The sequence below is a fragment of the Zalophus californianus genome, chromosome 6, assembly GCF_009762305.2.
Source record: "Zalophus californianus isolate mZalCal1 chromosome 6, mZalCal1.pri.v2, whole genome shotgun sequence".
NCBI classification, from domain to species: domain Eukaryota; kingdom Metazoa; phylum Chordata; class Mammalia; order Carnivora; family Otariidae; genus Zalophus; species Zalophus californianus.
The window spans coordinates 91,416,756-91,434,199 of record NC_045600.1 but is presented as its reverse complement, the minus strand read 5'-3'; the positions used below and the strand labels follow the sequence as shown (position 1 = coordinate 91,434,199).

General features: G+C 39.0%; 1 protein-coding gene across 3 annotated transcripts in view; it reads left to right on the top strand.

Annotated features, from left to right (window-relative positions):
• Positions 1 to 17,444, top strand: part of ATP8B4 (ATPase phospholipid transporting 8B4 (putative)) — a 288,632-nt gene that overhangs the window by 20,239 nt on the left and 250,949 nt on the right. For all 3 annotated transcript variants that reach the window (XM_027572559.2, XM_027572558.2, XM_027572557.1), the window contains exon 2: positions 7,079 to 7,147. In XM_027572559.2, coding sequence (XP_027428360.1) covers positions 7,120 to 7,147 — 28 coding nt within the window. In that variant the 5' untranslated portion in view covers positions 7,079 to 7,119. The remainder of the gene's footprint in view (positions 1 to 7,078; positions 7,148 to 17,444) is intronic.

The following is a 17,444-nucleotide window of genomic DNA, read 5'->3' as shown; positions in this document are numbered from 1 at the left end:
GGTCTTAGGGTAGCTCTATTTTCAACTTCTCGAGGAACCTCCATACTGTTTTCCAGAGTGGTTGCACCGGCTTGCATTCCCACCAATAGTGTAGGAGGGTTCCCCTTTCTCCGCATCCCTGCCAACATCTGTCGTTTCTTGACTTGTTAATTTTAGCCATTCTGACTGGTGTGAGGTGGTATCTCATTGAGGTTTTGATTTAGATTTCCCTGATGCCGAGTGATGTTGAGCACTTTTTCATGTGTCTGTTGGCCATTTGGATGTCTTCTTTGGAAAAATGTCTGTTCATGTCTTCTGCCCATTTCTTGATTGGATTATTTGTTCTTTGGGTGTTGAGTTTCATAGGTTCTTTATAGATTTTGGATACTAGCCCTTTATCTGATATGTCATTTGCAAATATCTTCTCCCATTCTGTCGGTTGTCTTTTTTTTTTTTTTTTTTGACTGTTTCTTTTGCTGTGCAAAACCTTTTTATCTTGATGAAATCCCAATAGTTCATTTTTGCCCTGGCTTCCCTTGCCTTTGGCGATGTTTCTAGGAAGAAGTTGCTGTGGCTGAGATCGAAGAGGTTACTTCCTGTGCTCTCCTTTAGGATTTTGATGGACTCCTGTCTCACATTTAGGTCTTTCAACCATTTGGAGACTATTTTTGTGTGTGGTGTGAGGAAATGGTCCAGTTTCATTCTTCTGCATGTGGCTGTCCAATTTTCCCAACACCATTTGTTGAAGAGACTGTCTTTTTTCCATTGGAGATTCTTTCCTGCTTTGTCAAAGATGAGTTGACCATAGAGTTGAGGGTCCATTTCTGCACTCTCTATTCTGTTCCATTAATCTATGTGTCTGTTTTTGTGCCAGTACCATACTGTCTCGTTGATTGCAGCTTTGTAATAGAGCTTGAAGTCTGGAATTGTGATGCCACCAGCTTTGATTTGCTTTTTCAACATTCCTCTGGCTATTTGGGGTCTTTTCTGTTTCCATACGAATTTTAGGATTATTTGTTCCATTTCCTTGAAAAAAGTGGATGGTATTTTGATGGGGATTGCATTGAATGTGTAGATTGCTTTAGGTAGCATTGACATCTTCACAATATCTGTTCTTCCAATCCATGAGCATGGGACGTTTTTCCATTTCTTTGTGTCTTCCTCAATTTCTTTCATGTGTATTTTATAGTTTCTGAGTACAGATCCTTTGCCTCTTTGGTTAGATTTATTCCTAGGTATCTTACGGTTTTGGGTACAATTGTAAATGAGATTGAATCCTTAATTTCTCTTTCTTCTGTCTTGTTGTTAGTGTATAGGAATGCCACTGATTTCTGTGCATTGATTTTATATCCTGCTACTTTACTGAATTCCTGTCTGAGATCTAGCAGTTTTGGGGTGGAGTCTTTTGGGTTTTCCACATAAAGTATCATATCTGCAAAGAGTGAGAGTTTGACTTCTTTCCCGATTTGGATGCCTTTGATTCCTTTTTGTTGTCTGATTGCTGTGGCTAGGACTTCTAATACTATGTTGAATAGCAGTGGTGAGAGTGGACATCCCTGCCGCGTTCCTGACCTTAGGGGGAAAGCTCTCAGTTTTTCCCCATTGAGAATGATATTCGCTGTGAGTTTTTCATAGATAGCTTTTATGATATCGAGGTATGTACCCTCTATCCTTATACTCTGAAGAGTTTTGATCAAGAAAGGATGCTGTACTTTGTCAAATGCTTTTTCTGCATCTATTGAGAGGATCATGGTTCTTGTTCTTTCTTTTCTCAATGTACTGTATCACAATGATTGATTTGCAGATGTTTAACCAACCTTGCAGCCCAGGGATAAATTCCACTTGGTCGTGGTGAATAATCCTTTTAATGTACTGTTGGATACTGTTGGCTATTATTTTGGTGAGAATTTTTACATCCATATTCATCAAGGATATTGGTCAGTAAATCTCCTTTTTGATGGGGTCTTTGTCTGGTTTGGGGATCAAGGTAATGGTGGCCTCATAAAACGAGTTTGGAAGTTTTCCTTCCATTTCTATTTTTTGAAACAGTTTCAGAAGAATAGGTATTAATTCTTCTTTGTTTGGTAGAATTCCCCTGGGAAGCCATCTGGCCCTGGGCTCTTGCTTGTTGGGAGATTTTTGATGACTGCTTCAATTTCCTTAGTGGTTATAGATCTGTGCAGGTTTTCTATTTCTTCCTGGTTCAGTTTTTGGTAGTTGATACATCTCTAGGAATGCATCCATTTCTTCCAGGTTATCTAATTTGCTGGCATATACTTGCTCATAATACGTTCTTATAATTGTTTGTATTTCTTGGGTGTTGGTTGTGATCTCTCCTCTTTCATTCATGATTTTGTTGATTTGGGTCATTTCTCTTTTCTTTTTGATAAGTCTTGCCAGGGTTTATCAATCTTGTTAATTCTTTCAAAGAACCAGCTCCTTGTTTCATTGATCTGTTCTTTTGGTTTCTTTTTCATTGATTTCTGCTCTGATCTTTATTATTTCTCTTCTCCTGCTGGGTTTAGGCTTTATTTTTATTTTTTAAAAATATTTTATTTATTTATTTATTTGACAGAGAGAGACACAGCGAGAGAGGGAACACAAGCAGGGGGTGTGGGAGAGGGAGAAGCAGGCCTTCCGCCGAGCGGGGAGCCCAATGTCGGGCTTGATCCCAGGACCCTGGGATCATGATCCGAGCCAAAGGCAGACGCTTAACGACTGAGCCACCCAGGCGCCCCTAGGCTTTATTTGTTGTTCTTTCTCCAGCTCCTTTAGGTGTAGTGTTAGGTTGTATATCTGAGACCTTTCTTGTTTATTGAGAAAGGCTTGTATTGTTATATACTTTCCTATTAGAACTGCCTTGCTGCATCCCAAAGATTTTGAACAGTTGTGTTTTCATTTTCATTTTTTTCATGAATTTTTTAAATTCTTCTTTAATTTCCTGGTTGACCCATTCATTCTTTAATAGGATGCTCTTTAGCCTCCATGTATTTGAGTTCTTTCCAACTTTCCTCTTGTGACTGAGTTCCAGTTTCAAAGCACTGTGGGCTGAGAATATGCAAGGAATGATCCCAATCTCTTGGTACCAGTTGAGACCTGATTTGTGACCTAGGATGTGATCTATTCTGGAGAATGTTCCATGGGCACTAGAGAAGAATGTGTATTCTGTTGCTTTGGGATGGAATGTTCTGAATATGTCTGTGAAGTCCATTTGGTCCAGTGTGTCATTTAAAGTCTTTATTTCTGTGGTGCCTTAGCTCAATCGCTAAGCATCTGCCTTCAGCTCAGGTCGTGATCTCAGGGTCCTGGGATCGAGTCCCACATCAGGTTCCCTGCTCTGCGGGAAGTCTGCTGCCTCCTCTCCCACTCCCCCTGCTTGTGTTCCTGATCTCGCTATCTCTCTCTCTCTGTCAAATAAATAAATAAATCTTTAAAAAAAAGTATTTCCTTGTTGATCTTTTGCTTAGATGATCTGTCCATTTCAGTGAGGGGGGTGTTAAAGTCCCCCACTATTGTTGTATTGTTGTCGATGTGTTTCTTTGCTTTTATTAATTACCTTATATAACTGGCTGCTCCCATGTTAGGGGCATAGATATTTACAATTGTTAGATCTTCTTGTTGGATAGACCCTTTAAGTAGGATATAGTGTCCTTCCTCATCTCTTATTATAGTCTTTGTTTTAAAATCTAATTTGTCTGATATAAGGATTGCCACCCCAGCTTTCTTTTGGTGTCCATTAGCATGGTAAATGGTTTTCCACCCCCTCACTTTCATTCTGGGGGTGTCTTTGGGTCTAAAATGAGTCTCTTGCAGACCGCATATCGATGGGTTTTGTTTTTTAATCCAATCTGATAGCCTGTGTCTTTTGATTGGGGCATTTAGCCCATTTACATTCAGGGTAACTATTGAAAGATATGAATTTTGTGCCATTGTATTGCCTGTAAGGTGACTGTGACTGTATATTGTCTGTGTTCCTTTCTGGTCTATGTTACTTTTAGGCTTTCTCTTTGCTTAGAGGACCCCTTTCGATATTTCTTGGAGGGCTGCTTTTGTGTTTGCAAATTCCTTTAGTTTTTGTTTGTCCTGGAAGCTTTTTATGTCCTTCTATTTTCAGTGAAAGCCTCCCTGGATATAGTATTCTTGGCTGCATATTTTTCTCATTTATTGCTCTGAATATATCATGCCAGTCCTTTCTGGCCTGCCAGGTCTGTGTGGATAGGTTTGTTGCCAGTCTAATGTTTCTACCATTGTAGGTTACATATCTCTTCTCCCGAGCTGCTTTCAGGATTTTCTCTTTGTCTCTGAAACTCCTAAGTTTTACTATTAGATGTCAGGGTGTTTACCTATTATTGATTTTGAGAGGGGTTCTCTGTGCCTCCTGGATTTTGATGCCTGTTTCCTTCCCCAAATTAGGGAAGTTCTCTGCTATTATTTGCTCCAATATACCTTGCCCCTCTCTCTCTTTCTTCTTCTTCTGGGATCCCTATTATTCTAATCTTGTTTTGTCTTATCGTATCGCTTATCTCTCGAATTCTGCCCTCATGATCCAGTAGTTATCTCTTTTTCTCCGCTTCTTTATTTTCCATCATTTGGTCTTCTATATCACTAATTCTCTCTTCTGCTTCATTTATCCTAGCAGTTAGAGCCTCCATTTTTGATTGCACCTCATTAATAGCCTTTTTGATTCTGACTTGGTTAGATTTTAGTTCTTTTATTTTTTCCAGAAAGGGTTTCTCTAATATCTTCCATGCTTTTTTCAAGCCCAGCTAGTATCTTTAAAATCATTATTCTGAACTCTAGTTCCAACGACTTACTAATGTATGTATTGATTAGTTCCCTGGCAGTCAGTACTGCCTCTTGTCCTTTTTTTGAGGTGATATTTTACAGCTTGTCATTTTGTCTGGAGGAGAATAGATGAATGAGAGATCAAAATGGTAACAGGGTAACAACGACCCCAGAAAAATATACACTAAACAAATCAGAAGAGACCTGAAATGGGGAAAAGAAAGGGAAAGAAAGAAAAAAAAAGAAAAAGATAAAACAAAAACAAAAACAAAAAAACAGAATATGATCAAATATGATCAGGCTGGTTCATAAATCAGTGCCACACACTAGATTTTGGGTGTATTTTGGTCTGTTAAAAGAGAGTGCCTCCCAAAATTTTAAAGAAAGAAAAACTTATATATGTATAAAAATAAGGGTTAATATGATGAAGGGATGGAATATGACTGTAAAGATGAAAATTATTAAAGATTTTATAAAAGGAATTGATAAGTTGGTTGAAAAAAGAAAGAAGAGGATTTAAAAAAAGGGAGAGAATGTGATCAGGCAGGAGACTAGAACAAAGCCATACACTAGAGTTTTAGGGTATATTTTGATCTGTTAGAAGAAACTATATCCCAAAATTTTAAAGAGAGAACAATACACACACACACACACACACACACACACACACACACACACACCAAAAATCAGGGTAACTACTATGAAGGGGTAGAATATGACTCTAAAAATGAAAAATGAAAATGTTTTTTAAAAAAGGGATTGATAAGATGGCTGAAAGAGGGAAAAAGAAAAAGTAAAAAAAAAAGTTAAAAAGACTGGGCGCCTGGGTGGCTCAGTTGGTTAAGCGACTGCCTTTGGCTCAGGTTATGATCCTGGAGTCCTAGGATCGAGTCCCGCATTGGGCTCCCTGCTCAGCAGGGAGTCTATTTCTCCCTCTGACCCTCCCCCCTCTCATGTGCTCTCTCTCTCTCTCATTCTCTCTCTGAAGTAAATAAATAAAATCTTAAAAAAATAAAAAAAATTAACCTTGAAAGACTAAAGAATCATGGCAAAAAGGCCACGAATTCTATGTGTAGTATTCCCCTAGTGTTGGAGTTCTGCCATTCTCATTGATCGGTAAACTTGGTCTTGGCTGGCGGTTCTTGCTGATCTTCTCTGGGAGGGGCCTGTTGCCGTGGTTCTGAAATGTCTTTGCTGGAGGCGGAATTGCCCTGCCCTTTGTGGGTGGGGCTAAGTAGTCTGCTCAGCTTTGCTCTCGTGAGCTTTTGTTCCCTGCAAGCTTTCCGTACAGCTTTGGAGGATGAGGGTAAAAATGGCGGCCTCCCAGTCTCTACCCCGGTGGAGCCGAGACCTCGGGGCCCCCACTCCTCAGTGCGCCCCCAGAGAAATGCAGTCAATCACTCTGTCTCCCCTGTCTCTGGTTGCACTTCGTGCTCACCTAGCCTGTGACTGAGCATTTCTATCTCTGGCACCCGACCCTGTGTGGAGTCTCCAAACCCAGCAGATCCCTGCGGTGCGCTCCTGTGCTGCTCCTCCTGGGGGAGGAAGGGCAGTCTCCCCAGCTCTGCCGCTTGTTGGGTCCCTGCTGGAGGAGCAATGGCTCGACTGGGCCGCAGATCACAGTTTATGGCAACCCTGAGCTGAGAGCCCGCGCCTCGGCTCCGTCTCTGCAGCCGGCTTCCCCGCTCTGATACCTGGGAGCTCTGCCGCACTCAGGCACCCCCGGTGTTTCTGTGACCCTGAGGGTCCTGAGACCACACTGTCCTGCGAGGGTTCCACCTCCCGCTTAGCCACTGGAGAAACATCCTTCAGCCGAGCAGGCTTCTAAAAGTTCCAATTTTGTGCTCCGCGGCTCTATCACTTGCCAGAAGCCCCCGATGGAGGCCCCTCCCCCGCCGTCTATCCTCCCGAATATCGCCTCGGATTCACTTCTCCGCATGTCCTACCTTCCAGAAAGTGGTCGCTTTTTTGTTCAGACAGTTGCTACTATTCTTTTCTTTGATCTCCTTGGGCACTGAGAAAGATAAACAGGATAATCCAAAAGACTCCTATGCAGTCACAGGAACCTGGAGCCTTCATCACGAAAACCCCACCATCACACGCCTCGATCTCTGGCCAAGCAACCACTGCCTGTGTAGAATTATTCTTATCTAGTTAGATTTAAACCTGATAAATGGAATCTGTTATTCATTATTGTGCCAATGATTCCCAGTCATCTAGATTTGACTAGAAAGAAAGTTAAAAGGTGGAAATTTATGGTTAGTGAGCATTTTAAAAATGCTGATGTTGTGTACTTTTCTTGTTTTCTACGTAGGCCAACTGTTGAAACCTGGTGAAACATAATCAGGTACAATAATGTTCTGCAGTAAAAAGAAATCGCTTGGTAAGTACTGAGCTCTTCAGATGACATAAAGTGAAGCTGACTTAATTTTTATTTTACTTTTTAAAATTTCACTTCATTTTATTTGTGGAGGTGTAATTTATATACAAAAACCACATCAGTCTTAAGTGTTCAGTTTGATGAGTTTGGACAGTTGTATACATCTGTCTAATTACCATCCCAAAACAAGATACAAAAATTTCTACCACCCCAGAAAGTTTCCTTGTGCCCTTTAAAAAATTATTTTTGATTGAAGTGTAGTTGAAATACAATATTATATTTCAGCTGTATAACATAGTGATTTGATATTTATATACATTATGAAACGCTCATCACAAGTATAATTACCATCTGTCATCATGCAGAGTTATTATATTATTGTATTTTCTACGCAATATTTTATATTCTTGTGACATCTTTTATAACTGGAAGTTTGTACTTTTTAATCCTCTTCACCTATTTTGCCCATCTCCTCACCCTCCACTTCCATCTGGCAACCACCCGTTTGTTCTCTGTATTTATGAGTCTGTTTCTATTTTGCTTTGTTTATTCATTTGTTTTTTATGTTCCACATATAAGTAAAATCATATGGTATTTGTCTTTCTCTGACTTATTTCACTAAACTTATTACCCTCTAGGTCCACTCATGTTGTCACAAATGACAAGATTTCATTCTTTCTAATGGCTGAATAGTATTCCCGTGTGTGTGTGTTTGTGTAGAATATCTTTATCCATTCATATATTGGGGGACACTTAGGTTGCTTCCACCTTGGCTATTATGAATAATAGTGCAAGAAACATAGGCATGCATCTTTCTTTTTGAATTAGGGTTTTTGTTTTCTGGGGATAAATAACCAGAGGTGGAATTGCTGGATTGTGTGATATTTTTATTTTTAATCTTTTGGGAAACCTCTATACTGTTTTTCATAGTGGTTGTACCAATTTACTTTCCCACAAACAGTGCATGAGAGTTCCCTTTTCTCCATATCTTCACCAACACTTCTTATTTCTTTTCTTTTTGATTCTTTTCTGACAGTTGTGAGGTGATATCTCATTGTGGTTTTGATTTGCATTTCCCTGATGCTTAGTGATATTGAGCATCTTGTCATGTGTCTTTTGGCCATCTGTATATCTTCTTTGGAACAATGTCTCCAGATCCTTTGCCCATTTTTAATCCGATTTTTAAAATCTTGAGTTGTATGAATTCTTTACATTAACCCCTTACCAGATAAATCATTTACAAATATCTTCTCCCATTCAGTAGGTTGTCTTTTTTTTTTTTTAAGGTTTTAAAATTTATTTTAGAGTGAGCAGTGGGGAGGGGGAGAGGGAGAAGGAGAGAGAAACTTTAGCAGAATCTACACTGAGTGTGGAGCCAATTCAGGGCTTGATCTCATGACCCTGAAATCATGACCTGAGCCAAAACCAAGAGTCAGATGCTTAATTGACTGCGCCACCCAGACAACCCTGTCTTTTCATTTTGTTGATGGTTTTCTTCACTGGGCAGAAGCCTTTTAGTTTGATGTATTCCCAGTTGTTCATTGTCATTTGCAAATAGTGACAATTTTACTTCTTTACCAATTTGGGTGGCTTTAATTTCTTGTCCTTATTTGCTGCGGCTAGGACTTCCAGTACTATGTTAAATAAAAGTGGCAAGAGTGGACATCCTTGTCTTGCTCCTGATCTTAGAGGAAACTTTCAGCTTTTTACCACTGAGGATGATGTTAGCTGCAGGTTTGTTATACATAGCCTTTATTATGTTGAGATATGTGCCCTCTATACCTGCTTTGCTGAAGTTTGTATCATGAATGAATGTTAAATTTTGTTGAATGCTTTTTCTGCATTTGTTGATACAATCATATGATTTTTATCCTTCATTTTGTTAATGTGGTGTTTTGCACTGGTTGATTCGTGGATATTGAATCGTCTTTGCATCCCTGGAAGAATCTTCTAAGAACAAGGATAGTTTCCTATATTACCACAATATTGTCACTACACGCTAGAAATAAAACATTGATAAATAACATAGATTCCATTTTTCAGTTTCTCCATCTGTCCATAAAACATCTTATCTCTCAGAGCTGGGGTTTTTTTTTTTTTTTTGGTACAGTTATAATAGATGTTTACACATTGTGTTTGGCTTTTAATCCCTTTATTTTCTTTTAAATTTAGAACAGTTTTTCATTATATAGAATTTTGGAAAAGTCCAGTCCAACTGCTAAATAGATTTGGCACAAAAATCAAATAAAAATATTTGATTTTTAATGGGCAATGAATTAATTGACAGTGTTTTTATGAGGAATGCAACTTTCTGATCTTCCTTACACAGAATTTTATTTTACAGACCACTAGTCATTGCTGTGTAATGAGGCTAAACGTTTTGGCCACATATCTGGATCTATATCTGCTTTGGCACAGATTCTCAGAGAAAACTGATACCATCATTAGCATCATCATGATTGGGAATGATTCGTCTTTGGGTCACCTCAGTTCCTACAGATTTCATCATAGACTGGAGAGCTATTATAACCTATTCATGTGCTATGCAGTCAGTCCACAAACATTTTGAGCCCCTATGATATGCTAGGAAAGTGCCAACCTTTCTTGACTTCAAGTAGATTTTTACAGTTCAATAAAATGCATGTGTCCTCACACAGTTGTTAAGTTTACAGTAGCAACGATAACTTAAAAATAGTTTGCTAAACATTACTACAAGTGGTATATTTGCCAGAGGACCACAGACTGGAGACCTTCCAGTCAGCCTGGGGTTGTCGGGAAAAATCATGAAGAAATGATATTTTACCTCAATGAGATATTGAATATCTGCAACAAAAGTGTACTTACATTTATATAAACTTCCACAACATCATCAGGAAGCTTGGGCCATAGATGATATATATATGAAAATATAACAAGCCGAACGTGGTGTTGTGGGGAAATAATAATTTTCTTTCATATATGCTTTATTATTTATTGTCACCATATTCATATGTCTCACATTCCTCAAGATGTAAAAAATTCCAGCTAATTGACTCATATTTCAAACATTATTAGTCTATTTTCTGTTTGTTTTTTAAAAATTTTAATTCCAGTATAGTTAACATACAGTGTTATTTTAGTTTCAGGTGTACAATATAGTGACTCAACAATTCTATACATTACTCAATGTTCATAAGTGTACTCTTAATTTCCTTCATCTGTTTCTCCCATCACCCATCCCTGCCCTCTGGTAACCATCAGTTTGTTCTCTATAGTTAAGAGTCTGTTTTTGGTTTGTCTCCTTTTTTCTTTGTTCATTTAATTTTGTTTCTTAAATTCCACATATGAGTGAAATCATCATGTATTTGTCTTTTTCTGATTTATTTTACTTAGCGTTATACTTTCTGGCTCTGTGTCAGTGCAAATGGCAGGATTTCACTCTTTATTATGGCTGAATAATATTCTATGTCTGTGTGTGTGTGTGTGTGTGTGTATATCATACACACACACTATATATATATATATATATATATATATATATATATATACACCACTTCTTTAGTCATCTACCAAAGGACACTGTGCTGCTTCCACAGTTTAGCAATGTAATAATGCTGCATTAAATGGGTGCATGTACCCCTTCAAATTAGTGTTTTTGTGTTCTTCAGTTAAATACCCAGTAGTGGAATTAGTGGATCATATGATAATTCTATTTTTTAATTTTTTGAAGAACCTCCATATTGTTTTCTTCAGTGGCTGCACCAGTTTGCATTCTGACCAACCCTACACAAAGGTTCCTTTTTCTCTACATCCTCACCAACAATAGTTGTTTCTTGTGTTTTTGATTTTAGCCATTATGACGGGTGTAAGGTGACAGTTCATTGTGGTTTTGATTTGAATTTCCCTGATGATGAGTGATGATTATCTTTTCATGTGTCTGTTGACCCTCTGTATGTCTTCCCTTGGAGAACTGTCTGTTCATGTCTTCTGCCCATTTTAAAATTGGATTTTTTTTTTTTTTGGCATTGAGTTGTAGAAGTTCTTTATATATTTTGGATACTAACCCTTTATTGGGTATTTCATTTGCAAATATCTTCTCCCATTCAGTAGGCTGTCTTTTTAGTTTTGTTGATTGTTTTGTTTGTAGAAGCCTTTTATTTTGATGTAGTCCCAGTAGTTTATTTTTGCTTTCATTTCCCTTGCCTCAGGAGACATAGCTAGAAAAATATTACTACAGCTAATATCTACGAAATTACTCCCTGTGCTCTCTTCTAGGATTTTTATGGTTTCAGGTCTTACAATTAGGTCTTTGGTCCATTTTGAGGTTATTTTTGTGTATGGTGTGAGAAAATGGTCCAATTTCATTCTTTTGCCTGTAGCTGTCCAGTTTTCCCAACACCACTTGTTGAAGAGACTGTCTTTTGCCCATTGCATATTCTTTCCTACTTTGTCAAAGACTAATTGACCATATAATTGTGGGTTTATTTCCGGGTTTTCTATTCTGTTCCATTGATCTATGTGTCTATTTTTTGTGCCAGTACCAAACTGTTTTGATTTTTATAGCTTTGTGGTCTATCTTGAAATCTGGGGTTGTGATACCTCCAGTTTTGTCCTTCTTTTTCAAGATTGCTTTGGCTACTCAGGGTCTTTTTTTTTTTTTTATAATTTTTTTTTTTATTATGTTAGTCACCGTACAGTACATCATTAGTTTTTGAGGTAGTGTTCCATGATTCATTGTTTGCATATAACACCTAGTGCTTCATGCAATACTCAGGGTCTTTCAATACAAATTTTAAGATTATTCTAGTTCTGTGGAAAATGTTCTTGGCATTTTGATAGGGATTGCATTAAATTTGTAGGACATTTTAACAATATTTGTTCTTCCAATACATGAACATAGAATATCTTTTCATTTGTTTGTGTTGTCTACAATTTTTGTCATGAACATTTTATAGTTTTCAGAGTACAGGTCTTTCACCTTCTTGGTTAAGTTTATTCCTAGGTATTTTATTATTTTTGGTGCATTTATAAACAGGAGTGTTAATTTCTCTTTCTGCTACTTTATTATTAGTGGAATGAAATGTAATGGATTTCTGTATATTGATTTTGTATCCTGTGACTTTACTGAATTCATTCATCAGTTTTAATAGCTTTTATTTTTAAAAAAGATTTTATTTATTTGAGAGAGAGAGAGTGCGAGTGAGCATGAGAACGGGTGAAGGGGGGCAGAGGGAGAAGCAGACTCCCTGCTGAGCAGGGAGCCAGATGTGGGGCTCAATCCCAGGACCCTGGGATCATGACATGAGCCAAAGGCAGCCGCTTAACTGACTGAGTGTGGAGCCCGAATCAGAGCTCAATCCCACAACCCCAAGACCATGACCCAAGTTGAAATCAAGAGTTGGATGCTCAACCTACTAAGCCACCCAGGTGCTCCGTCTCTAGTAGTTTTTTGGTGGAGTGTTTAGGGTTTTCTACATATACTATCGTGTCATCTGCAAATAGTGAAAGTTTCAGTTCTTCCTTACCAATTGGGATGACTTTTATTTCTTTATGTTGTTTGACTGCTGTGGCTAAGACTTGCAGTATTATGTTGATTAAAAGTGGTAAGAATGGACATCCTTGTCTTGTTCCTGATCTTAGGGCAAAAGCTCTCAGTTTTTCACCATTAAGGATGGATGTTAGCTGTAGCTTTTTCATAGATGGACTTTATTATGTTGACGTATGTTTCCTCTAAATCTACTTGAAAGTTTTTATCATGAGTGGATGTTGTACTTTGTCAAATGCTTTTTCTGCATCTATTGAAATGATCATATGGTTTTTATTTCCTTTATTGATGAGATGTATTGTGTTGATTGATTTGCAAATATTGAATCACCCTTGCATCCTGGGAATAAGTCCCACTTGATCATGGTGAATGATTTTTTTAATGTATTGTTAGATTTGGTTTGCTATATTTTGTTGAGGATTTTTGCGTCTGTGTTCATCAGAGATATTGGCCTGTAGTTCTCTCTCTCTCTCTCTCTCTCTTTTGTAGTGTCTTTATCTGGTTTTGGTATCAGAGTAATGCTGTCCTCAGAATGAATTTGGAAGCTTTCTTTCCTCTTCAATTTTATGGGATAGTGTGAGAATAATAGGTACTAACTTTAAATGTTTGGTAGGAGCACCTTGGTGACTTAGTTGAGCGTCCGACTCTTGATTTCAGCTTGGGTCATGGTCTCAGGGTTGTGGGATCAAGCTCCGCACTCAGCAGGAGTCTGTTTCTCTCCCTCTCTCTCTGCCCCTTCCTATGCTTGTGCATTCTCTCTCAAATAAATAAATAAATCTTAAAAAAAAGAAATGTTTGGTAGAATTCATCTGTGAAGCCATCTGGTCCTGGACTTTTGTTTGTTGGGATTTTTTTTGATAATAGATTCAATTTCCTTGTTGGTAATTGTTCTGTTCAACTTTTCTATTTCTTCCTGCTTCAGTTTTGGGAGATTACACATTTCTAGGAGTGTATCCATTTCTTCTAAGTTGTGCAATATGTTGGACTGTAATTATTTGTAATATTCACTTATAATCCTTTGTATTTCTGTGGTGTTGGTTGTTATTTCTCCTCTTTCATTTCTGATTTTGTTTGAGCCTTTCCATCCAGTATATTTTTAATTTTAGTTATTGAGTTCTTCGTCTCTGATTGGTTCTTTTTAAAGTTCTTTTTCCTTTTGTTGAGGGTCTCATAGAAGTCCTCCATTCTTTTCTCTGTTCCAGGGAATATCTTTATCACCATTACCTTAAATTCTCTATCCAGCATATTACTTATTTCCATTTTGTTTAGGTCTCTTGCTGTGATTTTGCCCTGTTTCATTTGAGGCATATTCCCCTGTCTGCTCATTTTATGTAACTCTCTGTGTCTGTTTCTATGTGTTAGGAAGGTTAGCAAGATCTTCTGCTCTTGAAAGTAGTGGCATTTTGAAGAAGTCCTTTAGTGCTCTCCAGTGCAATGTCCCTTCCTCACCTGGTGTTTCAGAGATATTTCCTATGTGTATTGTGTGCACCATGCTGTTGTGGCTGAGCCACATTTGCCTTCAGTCCAGTCATCTGCAATGGCCCTCTTTGCTTGTTGTGGGTAGGGTTTGGTTTCTGTATTGTTAGTGAGCCAGTCTGGGGCTGCGTTGGGCTTAGGTTGACTAGGCATTTGCCAGAAATGGAATAGTACCAAACTGCAGGGCACTTTCCCTGCATTGTCCCCTTAAAAAGTTTGTGGGTTGGGCCTGTAGTCAGACCACATGTCTGTCCCCAGCCCACTCCTGGGCCATAGTTGAAAGGGTGCGTGTGGTTCTCTTCCCCTCTCCCTGAGGGCAGGAATTACTCTGGAGTGGTGCCAGCCCCTATTGGGGCTGCTTGCACACTGCCAGGTTTGTGACACCACTTTGGGTGGGTTCTGGCCAACGGCGCATTGGAGGGGATGGATCCACAGAAGCACTGGGGGTGGGGCACTGGTATTAGCAAAGTTTGTGCCTGGGTGTGGTTTGAGAGGGAAGCCGGTGGTGAGGCCTTGCCGGCGGGACATGCCCCTGGAGAATGCAGTGGCAGGGCATGGCTGTTAGCAAGCTAGATAGCAAGTGTTGGTGCTGTGCTGGTTCCTGTAGGGATCCCTGTGTCTAGGCTGAGGGGAGAGGGAGGGAAATGGTGTCCACCAGCTCCTCTGTTTCTTGAGAAGTCTCCCAAGGACCACTGCTTCTCCATTACATTCTCTGGAATTAGTAAACAAGTCACCCTCCTGTAAACTCCAGGTGTTTTTCCAACTGCTTCTTCTATACTGTATGTCCTTGGGGATATTTATCGTGCTGTTTCTTTTAGGGTAGGGACTCAGTTCCCTATTGCCCTCCCTCCAGGCTTTCCCAGAGTGGAACAGGTGGATTTTTAAAGTTCCAGGTGTTAAGCCCTGCTGATTGTAAGAACTTGAGAAATTATGCCCCTCTGGTTTTCAAAGCCAAATGTTATGGGAATTCTCTGGGCCCAGAGTGCCTGTTGTGAGGGTCTGTTTCTTTCCAATCCCTGCACCCATGTTGTCCCTCCCCTTCCATAACAGTCCCATAGGTCTTTTGAGGTTCTGACCACATCCCTGCCCTTCCTATCCTCTTTGATGTGTCCTCTTCTCTACGTTTAGCTGTGGAGAGTCTGTTCTGCCAGACTTTTGGTGATTTCTGGGTTATTTACACTTAGGTGGGTGTTATCTGGTTTGTATCCCTGGGGACAAGGTGAGCTTATGGTTCTCCTCCTGCACCATCTTCTCCAAAGTTCTCTGTTCTTGGTAGTTCACCCTTTCTATGTAGCTCATATGGGAGGCCCAAGACAAATTATTTTAAGGCGTATGAAGACCATTATTCTTGTGTAAAATTCTTAATTGAGATTTCATGTAGTTTGGTAACATGGGAAGGAAAAGAAGTAGATATTAGAGGTTTTCTTTAAACTGGCTGAAGCTGTTCTTGGTTCCAAAATGTGGAGGTTGTGGAGCCAGTGTGCATCACTCCACAGGGAAGCCCTAGGTATGTTTATGGGGTGTGCAGTATGTCACATTATGTCTATCATTGGCATTCTGTTGGCCCCTTCCTCCAAAAAATATTAAAAAGTATGTTTTACAGTTGTTTGGGTATAAAGACAAATGTAATCCAGGTTGGGTTTATGATTATGAATCCATTATGTTCATTTTTTCTTCTAATTTTAAAATAAATATTTAAACATTTTTGTGTCCTTCAAAGTATTATGGGCCCTAGGCAATGCAGCTGTTGTGCTTACAAAGGAGGTAGTTTTTTGGTTGGAATTTATATTCCTGCTTCTCAGGCACTGTGAGCTTATACTACTTATCAGATAGTGGGTTGGTCCTGCAGTAGAGGATTGGTGAGAAAAAAGATATGTAAGATGGATCCTACCTTTATAGACACCATATCAATGCATATAAAAGTACATGTATATGTATTAATATATGTGTTTAAAGAGTGTTATTTCTGCTTGCGTTTATTCCTTATGGAACAACAACAAATCCAGAAGTTCTTTAAGTACTTTTGCAGTTATACTTGTGAAGGTATTAGTTTTTATTTGAACTTGGTTTCTAAGATAATAATTTGTTTGAAAAAAAATGGATACAATTTTTTCAAAATCCTCCATTTTCTTAGTTTAACCAAAATTGAGACCCTTAGAACGAAGTGATAATCAGTACTGGCCAGTCAGTGACATACTAAGACAGTACTAGTTTTACAAAAACTCTTACAACTTTGGGGTTAGTATTTTTCTTTCTTTATTTTTTTATTTTTTTACTGTTATGTTAATCACGATACATCATTAGTTCTTGATGTAGTGTTCCATGATTCATTGTTTGTGCATAACACCCAGTGCTCCACGCAGACTGTGCCCTCTTTAATACCCATCACCAGGCTAACCCATGCCCCCACCCCGCTCCCCTCTAGAACCCTCAGTTTGTTTTTCAGAGTCCATCGTCTCTCATGGTTCGTCTCCCCCTCCGACTTACTCCCCTTCATTCTTCCCCTCCTGCTATCTTCTTCTTTTTCTTTTTTCTTAACATATGTTGCATTATTTGTTTCAGAAGTACAGATCTGTGATTCAACAGTCTTGCACAATTCACAGCACTCTCCATAGCACATACCCTCCCCAATGTCTATCACCCAGCCACCCCATCCCTCCCACCCCCCACCACTCCAGCAACACTCAGATTGTTTCCTGAGATTAAGAATTCCTCATATGAGTGAGGTCGTATGATACATGTCTTTCTCTGATTGACTTATTTCTCTCAGCATAACACCCTCCAGTTCCATCCACGTCGTTGCAAATGGCAAGATCTCATTCCTTTTGATGGCTGCATAATATTCCATTGTGTATATATACCACATCTTCTTTATCCATTCATCTGTCAATGGACATCTTGGCTCTTTCCACAGTTTGGCTCTTGTGGACATTGCTGCTATAAACATTGGGGTGCACGTACCCCTTCGGATTCCTACATTTGTATCTTTGGGGTAAATACCCAGTAGTGCAATTGCTGAGTCATATGGTAACTATATTTTCAACTGTTTGAGGAACCTCCATACTGTTTTCCAAGGGGTTGCACCAGCTTGTATTCCCACCAACAGTGTAGGAGGGTTCCCCTTTCTCCACATCCCCGCCAACATCTGTCTTTCCCTGACTTGTTAATTTTAGCCATTCTGACTGGTGTGAGGTGGTATCTCATCGAGGTTTTGATTTGGATTTCCCTGATGCTGAGCGATGTTGAGCACTTTTTCATGTGTCTGTTGGCCATTTGGATGTCTTCGTTGGAAAAATGTCT